The sequence below is a fragment of the Hemitrygon akajei genome, chromosome 14 (genome assembly GCF_048418815.1).
Source record: "Hemitrygon akajei chromosome 14, sHemAka1.3, whole genome shotgun sequence".
In the NCBI taxonomy this organism is placed as follows: Eukaryota; Metazoa; Chordata; class Chondrichthyes; order Myliobatiformes; family Dasyatidae; genus Hemitrygon; species Hemitrygon akajei.
The window spans coordinates 32,517,205-32,527,080 of record NC_133137.1 but is presented as its reverse complement, the minus strand read 5'-3'; the positions used below and the strand labels follow the sequence as shown (position 1 = coordinate 32,527,080).

The following is a 9,876-nucleotide window of genomic DNA, read 5'->3' as shown; positions in this document are numbered from 1 at the left end:
TATGACGGCTCTCCGCTTGTACTCACTGTTTAGAAGAATGAGGGGGGAAATCTCATTGAAAATTATTGAGAATTGAAAGGTCTCAATAGACTGGATGTGCAGAGCAAGTTTCCTATAATGGGGCATTCGAGGACCAGAGCGCACAGCCTCAGAATACAAAGACGTCCCTTCAGAACAAAGATGAGGAGGTATTTCTTCAGCGAGACGGTGGTAAATCTGTGGAATTCATTGCTACAGATGGCTGTCGAGGCCAAGTCATTGGGTTTATTTAATGCAGAAGGTGATAGGTTCTTATTTAGTAAAAGCATCACAGGTTACAGGGAGAAGGCAACAGAATGCGGTTGAGAGGGCAAATAAATCGGCCACGATGGAATGGTGGACCAGGCCTGATGGTCCAAATGGCCAAATTCTGTTCCTATCTTTTATAGTCAGTTAAAATCGTCCATAACAGCTCATTTGAGCAAATGAATATATGATCTCCGATTGAGCAAAACCAGCCCGATAATCCTTCAAACATTAAAACAGCTTTATTTATTGACTGCTGAATTTCGCACAGTACAAAACAGAATTTACATCATCTTAAGTTATTATTATTCAGATAATTCCAGCAGTTTCTTCCCTGACATATAGCCAATGGCTGCCATTTCTCATGTTGTACCGATGTGGTTTCACAAAAAAATTCTTTTACTCGATTCAAGTCATTATGTTTATGACGCATAAGAGGAGAGCCTTGAGAAAAAAGCATAATAATTAAATAGATTCAAAGATCAATAGGCACGGCTATTCACTTTGTCCGTGTGTGGTGCAAGAGAGTTGTGGACAAGCTTAGGGTTTGCAAGAGTTTAAAGTGCACTGTGGGAGAAGTGTCCACGTGGGTCTGATAAGGTCCGAGGGGGTGGGGATTGTGCACTGACAAGGTACCCACAATGCATAAATCATCCGAGCTTCCCAAACACCCTGTTCCATTATCAGATATTGGTCACGTTAGCTAACTTGGGATATGTTTCATCAGAAAGAACACAATATGCAATATGTGTTTCAAGAGTTCCTGCCTCACATCAGTTACAGTTAATGCTGATTCGACCAAAGTAATTAACCAAAGGTAACCAAAGATTCAACAGTGGCTGGATGGGAGATGCCAGAGAGTAGTGGTGGATAACTGTTTGTCAGGTTGGAGGCCGGTGACTAGTGGTGTGCCTCAGTGATCTGTACTGGTTCCAATGTTGTTTGTCTTATACATAATGATCTGGATGATGGGGTGGTAAATTGGATTAGTAAGTATGCAGAAGATACTAAGATAGGTGGCGTTGTGGATAATGAAGTAGGTTTTCAAAGCTTGCAGAGAGATTTAGGCCAGTTAGAAGAGTGGGCTGAAAGATGGCAGATGGAGTTTCATGCTGATAAGTCTGAGGTGTTACATTTTGGTAGGAATAATCAAAATAGGACATACATGGTAAATGGTAGGGCATTGAGGAATGCAGTAGAACAGAGTGATCTAGGAATAATGGTGCATAGTTCCCTGAAGGTGGAATCTCATGTGGATAGGGTGGTGAAGAAAGCTTTTGGTATGCTGGCCTTTATAAATCAGAGCATTGAGTATAGGAGTTGGGATGTAATGTTAAAATTCTACAAGGCATTGGTGAGGCCAAATTTGGATTATTGTGTACAGTTCTGGTCACTGAATTATAGGAAAGATGTCAACTAATTAGAGAGAGTACAGAGGAGATTTACAATACAAATACAAATACTTTATTGTACCAAACAATTGATACTAGAGCATACAATCATCACAGTGATATTTGATTCTGTGCTTCACGCTCCCTGAAGTACAAATCGAAGTAAATACAATAAAAATTTAAATTATAAATCATAATTAGAAAATAGAAAATGGAAAGGATTTACTGGAATGTTACCTGGGTTTCAGCACCTAAGTTACAGAGAAAGGTTGAACAAGTTAGGTATTTATTCTTTGGAGCATAGAAGGTTGAGGGGGTACTTGATAGAGGTATTTAAAATTATGAGGGAGATAGATAGAGTTGACGTGGATAAGGTTTTTCCATTGAGAGTAGGGGAGATTCAAACAAGATGATATGAGTTGAGAGTTAAGGGGCAGAAGTTTAGGGGTAACACGAGGGGTAACTTCTTTACACAGAGAGTGGTAGCTGTGTGGAACGAGCTTCCAGAAGAAGTGGTAGAGGCAGGTTCGATTTTGTCATTTAAAAAAAAAAATCAGATAGGTATATGGACAGGAAAGGAATGGAGGGTTATGGGCTGAGTGCAGGTCGGTGGGACTAGGTGAGAGTAAGCGTTCGGCACGGACGAGAAGGGCCGAGATGGCCTGTTTCCGTGCTGTAATTGTAATATGGTACCTTAAATGAGAAAAACTAATTCAGGTCTTTATCACTGCCATTGATTTTCAAACTGTTCAGTTAGGATCCTCTGCATTAGAAAGTTGAATCTCACTGCCACCATGCAATCTCAGGTTGACAAGGATGGTAGAATGTTGCTTAATGCCATAAGATTGCAGTGTACGTGCATTTTCAAGCGATGTTGATTGAAAGGTTAAGTAGTACTGGCTTCGCTGGATTTGCTCCAGGGATTCAATTTTATCTTTTAAACTTGAAACCTTGTCATTTGGCAAAACCTGGATTGTCCGGTTATGCCCGTTTATGTTGACAAATATCTCCATTACACCCGGGGTGACTCCAAATGTCTTCACTGGCTGAGGTACACAAAACAAAAATGGACAGAAGTAAAATATGTTCCTTTTATACGTCAGAGGCAATAGAAAACTGAACAGAAAATCCTACAAAAGGCTGTGGATTCGGCCTAGTACATCACATGTAAAGCCCTCCTAGCCATTGAGCACATCTATATGAAACGCTGTCGGAGGAAAGCAGCACCCAACATCAGAGATCACCACCACTCAGGCCACGCCCTTTCCTCGCTGCTGCCATCAGGGAGAAGGTGCAGGAGCCTCAGGACTCACACCACCAGGTTCAGGAACAGTTACTACCCCTCAGCCATCAGGCTCTTGAACCAAAGAAGATAACCGCATTCGTCAATTGAGATGTTCCCAAAACCAATGATCTCTCTTTTAGGACTCTTTATCCAGTTATTCCATGTTCTCGTTATTTATATTTGCATTTGCACAGTCTGTTATAGTTACTGTTCTATAGACTTGCTGAGTATGGCCGCAGGAAAATGGATCTCTGGGTTGTATGTGGTGACAGATATGTACTCTGGTAATAAAATTTACTTCGAACGTTATAGTCTAAGTGCCCAGGCAAAATCCGACAGTGTTGGACAGCAGGTGTCGAAATGAAGGGAGTGTTGTAAAACTAACTCCAGGGTCTGCCCATACTAGGGCTCATTTCTCATCCATTTTACGCACCAAACACCCAGCCATTGGACAAATTGCGTGCCTATCTTTACAGATCATCCAATTAGAAATTGAACGTATACGGTCAAACACAAGAGATTCTGCAGATGCTGGAAATCCAAAGCAACACATGCAAAATGTTGGAGCAACTCAGCAGGTCAGGAAACATCTATGGAATAGAGTAAACAGTTGCCGTTTCCGGCTGAGATCCTTCATAAGGACTGGAAAGGAAGGGGGAAGAGGACAGATCAAAATGGTGGGGGCAGCATTACAAGGATTGTTACAAGATGACAGGCGAAGCCAGGTGGGTAGGAAAAGTAAAGGGCTGGAGACAAAGGAATCTGATGGGAGAGGAGAGTGGACCATAGGAGACAGGAGAGGAGGAGGGGACCGAAGGGAGCCGTCATTGGCAGTCACCTGAGCAAAGCTCCACACTCGTGGAACAGTATGGAAATGAACTAAAAATAAGGATTAAAGACACTTATTGGAAACCCCCGAAAGCCCAGGGCTCTGCTGTGACCCATCCTATTCTGGAATTACTTCTGGAGTGCAGTGGCCTCTCCGTACAAATTCAGATCTCAGCAATAAGTGGAAACAATCATACTATACTTCATTGCAAAGCGTACAGCCCAGGGTAAATCGTTCAATGATCTCTCAGATTGGAACAAGTGGAGACACAATGCCTTTGTTTCAACATTGATAAACAATCTACTGGTCAATTCACAGGCTGAGAAAGGCTGATGATCTACAAGCATCTTAGCTCGCAGATTTCTGTTTTCCCGTTCTCGGGCTAAGTTTCAATTCCAAGGTCTGACGTTGCAACTAACAGGGTAAATGTCCAAGGTTACAAGCAGGAAACTGCAGTAAAACAATCATCGACTCGGGTGGCAATTTGTTCGAAATCGTACAGAACATTTATCTCACAAATGTCTACAGGTATACCCTGGAGAGCAATCTGACTGTCTGTATCACCCTCTGGTATGGCGGATGGGGTGGGGAGGGGAACTACTGCACAGGATTGAAGTAAGCTGCAGAGAGTTGTAAACTTTATCAACTCCATCATGGCCCAAGCTTCCATAGTACCATGGACATCCTCAAAGAGCGATGCCTCAGAAAGGTGATGTCTATCATTAACGACCCCATCACCCAGATGCCCTTTTCTGATTACTACCATTAGGGAGAAGGTACAGGAGCTTGAAAGCACACACACAACGATTCAGGAACAGCTTCTTCCCCATTACCATCAGATTCCTGAATGGACATTGAACCCAGGAACACACACTACTTTTTAAATTTCCATTTTGTCATTATTTATTCAATTTAACTATTTTGTGTGTGTGTGTGTGTGTGTGTGTGTGTGTGTGTGTGTCTGTGTGTGTGTGTGTGTGTGTCTGTGTGTGTGTGTGTGTGTGTGTGTGTGTGTGTGTGTGTGTGTGTGTGTGTGTGTCTGTGTGTGTGTGTGGGTGTGTGTGTGTCTGTGTGTGTGTGTGTGTGGGTGTGTTCACTGTAATTCACAGTTTCTTTCTCTCTATTATTATCTATTGCATTGTACTGCTGCTGCAAAGTTAACAAATTTCACGACTTATGCCGGTGATATTAAACCTGATTCTGATTCTGATCTTTAAGTACCAGAAAGTGGACAAATGGAATATTTCTGACACTGTGAGGCCAAGGTTACAGTGGCTGACAAGAAAGATGCAGGAAGGATGTAGGAAAAGCCATGTTTTTTGTTTTAGCTTTTAGCCCATCCAGAAACCAACAGTTGTCCTATTGTCTTTTGCTTAGCTCATTTAGAACATAGAACATAGAAATCTACAGCACAGTATAGGCCCTTCAGCCCACAATATTGTGCCAACAATGTAACCTACTCTAGAAACGACCTAGAATTTCCTTACCGCATAGCCCTCTATTTCTCTAAGCTCCATGTACTTATCTAGGAGTCTTTTAAAAAACCCTATTGTATCCACCTCTACCACCTTCACCGGCAATCACCCTTGTACCTACTTCCAAGCACCTTAAACCTATTCTCCCTCATGTTAGACATTCCAGCCCTGGGAAAAAAGCCTCTGGCTATCACCATGATCAATGCCTCTCATCATCTTATACACCTCTATCACGTTACCTCTCATCTTCCGTCACTCCAAGGAGAAACGCCCAAGTTCAGTCAACCTATTCTCAGAGGGCATGCTCTCCAATACAGGCAACGTCCTTGTAAATCTCCTCTGAATTCTCTCTATAGTTTCAACATCCTTCCTGTAGTGAGGTGACCAGAACTGAGCACAGTACTCCAAGTCTGACCAAGGTGCTATATAGCTGCAACATTACCTCACAACTCTTGAACTCAGCCCCACAGTTGATGAATACCAACACACCATACGCCCTCTTAACAACACTGTCAACCTGCACAGCAGCTTTGAGTGTCCTACGGACACAGACCTCAAGATCTCGCTGAGCCTCCACACTGCCAAGAGTCCTACCATTTATATTATATACTGTCTTCAAACTCGACCTACCAAGATAAACTGCTTCACATTATTCTGGGTTGAACTCCATCTGTCACTTCTCAGCCCAGTTCTGCATTCTACCAATGTCGCGCTGTCACCACTGACAACCCTCCAGACTGTCCACTCCACCACCAACATCTGGGTCCAACCAGTGTTCAGAACTAGAGCGTTGCAGGGCAAGGTTGTTGACCTTCAGCACCATGGACTGCAAATGAACCTACAGGACAACACAAAGGCCTGTGACAGACTGCACCATCTCCCATGGCTGGGGCAATCTGGGATATCTGTCAAAAGCCAGGCATTGGTGGGGTGGAAGAAGTGGGCAAGTAAATGTCTTTCTACACGTACAAACAAGCTGGATGAACTCAGCAGGTCGGGCAGCATCCGTTGAAATGAGCAATCAACGTCTTGGCCCGAAACGTTAACTGCTCGTTTCAACGGATGTTGTCTGATCTGCTGAGATCATCCAGCTTGTTTCTATGTGTCATCTGCAACGTACTTTGTGTTTACTAAATGTCTTTCTACGTTCATCATTTACTTAAACCAGTTACCTGGACATGCCAAGGACTGACGCCAGAGACACAAGGCATTCTTAGGCACTTCCTGGCTTCATTTTCCATCACATTCCAGCCATCTGATGAAGCCACGTTTCCAGTTGGATCAGCAGGGTCAAGAATTACTGGTCTGAAAAATAAACCATTCCAACAAAGACCTCGTAAGTTCAAAAGCTCAACATCCATCTCCTTGAAAATTTCATGGAGTTGCTGTATAGGCAATTTGTTTTCAAAGTAAGCATACACCAATACTTTTTGACCAAGTCCCTGAAGTTCAGTTCATGACTAAAGTACCTGCCCAGCCCTGGACACCACAGAAGAAGATGCTGTTGACGGACGGGCAAGACCAGAGTTTGTTGCCCATCATGGTGTTAAGGGGATTAGTCAAAACTAATATGTTTGACCTAATATTCTTCTCTGCCCATCAGGAAACCAGCAGACAGCTCAGTTGTCCTATTGTCTTTCAGGTTTAACCTGGACCCCTACGGAGCCAACCACACTGAAGTACAGCAAATGGCTTCCTCAATTCCAAGCTCTTTTCCCTCATGTCACTGGCTGTGCTGGAAGTGAGTTTTATCTAAAACCCTGCAACGTGAGGACACCAAGGACCAGGGTTGTTTGATGGTGTGATTTACCTCAGGAACCAATTCCTGTGTTGGAATTCTGTGCAACGATCTGTAACTCTGCAAATATTAACCAGTATTTTCCTATGTGCCTTGTGAAGCGGAAATGCAATTTGAGCAGGAATAAAATCTGAGGGATAAGTGACAAACTTGTTGTTACCAAGAAGTAACATGAGAGTGAATAACATACGGAGAATTCCATAAAGTGGAGGTAAGGTTGCTTTTGTAAGTTTATTGTTCAGGGAGAGGGGCATTTGGAGGCTGATGTTCTTGGTGTGTTTTGTGTGGAGGGAGGGGCATTTGGAGGCTGATGTTCTTGGTGTGTTTTGTGTGGGGAGAGGGGGATTTGGGGACTGACGTTCTTGGTGTGTTTTGTGTGGAGGGAGGGGGATTTGGGGACTGATGTTCTTGGTGTATTTTGTGTGGGGAGAGGGGCATTTGGAGGCTGATGTTCTTGGTGTGTTTTGTGTGGGGAGAGGGGGATTTGGGGACTGACGTTCTTGGTGTGTTTTGTGTGGAGGGAGGGGGATTTGGGGACTGATGTTCTTGGTGTATTTTGTGTGGGGAGAGGGGCATTTGGAGGCTGATGTTCTTGGTGTGTTTTGTGTGGGGAGAGGGGGATTTGGGGACTGATGTTCTTGGTGTGTTTTGTGTGGAGGGAGGGGGATTTGGGGACTGATGTTCCTGGTGCGTTTTGTGTGGGGAGAGAGGGATTTGGGGACTGATGTTCTTGGTGTGTTTTGTGTGGGGAGAGGGGGATTTGGAGGCTGATGTTCTTGGTGTGTTTTGTGTGGGGAGAGGGGGATTTGGGGACTGATGTTCTTGGTGTATTTTGTGTGGGGAGAGGGGCATTTGGAGGCTGATGTTCTTGGTGTGTTTTGTGTGGGGAGAGGGGGATTTGGGGACTGATGTTCTTGGTGTGTTTTGTGTGGAGGGAGGGGGATTTGGGGACTGATGTTCCTGGTGCGTTTTGTGTGGGGAGAGAGGGATTTGGGGACTGATGTTCTTGGTGTGTTTTGTGTGGGGAGAGGGGGATTTGGAGGCTGATATTCTTGGTGTGTTTTGTGTGGGGAGAGGGGGATTTGGGGACTGATGTTCTTGGTGTGTTTTGTGTGGGGAGGGGGATTTGGGGACTGATGTTCTTGGTGTGTTTTGTGTGGGGAGAGGGGGATTTGGGGACTGATGTTCTTGGTGTGTTTTGCGCAGGGAGAGGGGCATTTGGAGGCTGATGTTCTTGGTGTGTTTTGTGTGGGGAGGGGGATTTGGAGGCTGATGTCCTTGGTGCATTTTGTGTGGGGAGGGGGATTTGGGGCCTGATGTTCTTGGTGTGTTTTGTGTGGGGAGAGGGGCATTTGGAGGCTGATGTTCTTGGTGCGTTTTGTGTGGGGAGGGGGATTTGGGGACTGATGTTCTTGGTGTGTTTTGTGTGGGGAGAGGGGGATTTGGTGACTGATGTTCTTGGTGTGTTTTGTGTGGAAGGAGGGGGATTTGGGGACTGATGTTCTTGGTGTGTTTTGTGTGGGGAGAGGGGGATTTGGGGACTGATGTTCTTGGTTTGTTTTGTGTGGGGAGAGGGGGATTTGGGGACTGATGTTCTTGGTGTGTTTTGTGTGGGGAGAGGGGGATTTGGGGACTGATGTTCTTGGTGTGTTTTGTGTGGGGAGAGGGGGATTTGGGGACTGATGTTCTTGGTGTGTTTTGTGTGGGGAGAGGGGGATTTGGGCACTGATGTTCTTGGTGTGTTTTGTGTGGGGAGAGGGGGATTTGGGGACTGAAGTTCTTGGTGTGTTTTGTGTGGGGAGAAGGGGATTTGGGGACTGACGTTCTTGGTGTGTTTTGTTTGGGGAGAGGGGGATTTGGGGACTGATGTTCTTGGTGTGTTTTGTGTGGGGAGAGGGGGATTTGGGGACTGATGTTCTTGGTGTGTTTTGTGTGGGGAGAGGGGGATTTGGGGACTGATGTTCTTGGTGTGTTTTGTGTGGGGAGAGGGGGATTTGGGGACTGATGTTCTTGGTGTGTTTTGTGTGGGGAGAAGGGGATTTGGGGACTGACGTTCTTGGTGTGTTTTGTTTGGGGAGAGGGGGATTTGGGGACTGATGTTCTTGGTGTGTTTTGTGTGGGGAGAGGGGGATTTGGGGACTGATGTTCTTGGTGTGTTTTGTGTGGGGACAGGGGGATTTGGGCACTGATGTTCTTGGTGTGTTTTGTGTGGGGAGAGGGGGATTTGGGGACTGATGTTCTTGGTGTGTTTTGTGTGGGGAGAGGGGGATTTGGGGACTGATGTTCTTGGTGTGTTTTGTGTGTGGAAGGAGGGGGATTTGGGGACTGATGTTCTTGGTGTGTTTTGTGTGGGGAGGGGGATTTGGGGACTGATGTTCTTGTTGCATTTCGTGTGGAGGGAGGGGTCTCTGGTGATTTAGGATCGTGTTGCCTTTCTATTTTGTGCAGGGGATCGGGGTTGCTGTTTCTCTCTGAACTGACTTCCATGGATTTTCTTTGTTTCATGGTTAACTGGAGAAGAAAAATCTCAGAGTTGTATACTGCACACATCCATTAAAAAAATGACCCTTTCAACTTTGCAACACACACAAAATGCTGGAGGAACTTAGCAGACCAGGCAGCATCTACGGAAAAGAGTACTATCGACCTGTTGGGCCGAGACCCTTCAGCAGGACTGGAGAAAAAAAGATGAGGAGCAGAGATAAAAGTTGGGGGGAGCGGAGGGAGAAACTCAAGGTGATCGGTGAAACCAGGAGCGGGCAGGGTGAAGGATCGCAGCTGGGAAGTTGATTGGTGAAAGAGATACCGGGCTG

The 9,876-nt window shown here is 45.2% G+C and overlaps 1 protein-coding gene across 1 annotated transcript in view; it reads right to left on the bottom strand.

Moving 5' to 3' along the window:
- Positions 1-505: 505 nt before the first annotated feature.
- The window catches only part of LOC140738947 (2'-5'-oligoadenylate synthase 3-like), a 75,088-nt gene continuing 65,717 nt past the window's right edge, over positions 506-9,876 (bottom strand). Inside the window, exons 17-18 of the mRNA XM_073066958.1 lie at positions 6,438-6,570; positions 506-2,722 (exon numbers count right to left, since the gene is read on the bottom strand). Coding sequence (XP_072923059.1) covers positions 2,426-2,722; positions 6,438-6,570 — 430 coding nt within the window. The 3' untranslated portion in view covers positions 506-2,425. The remainder of the gene's footprint in view (positions 2,723-6,437; positions 6,571-9,876) is intronic.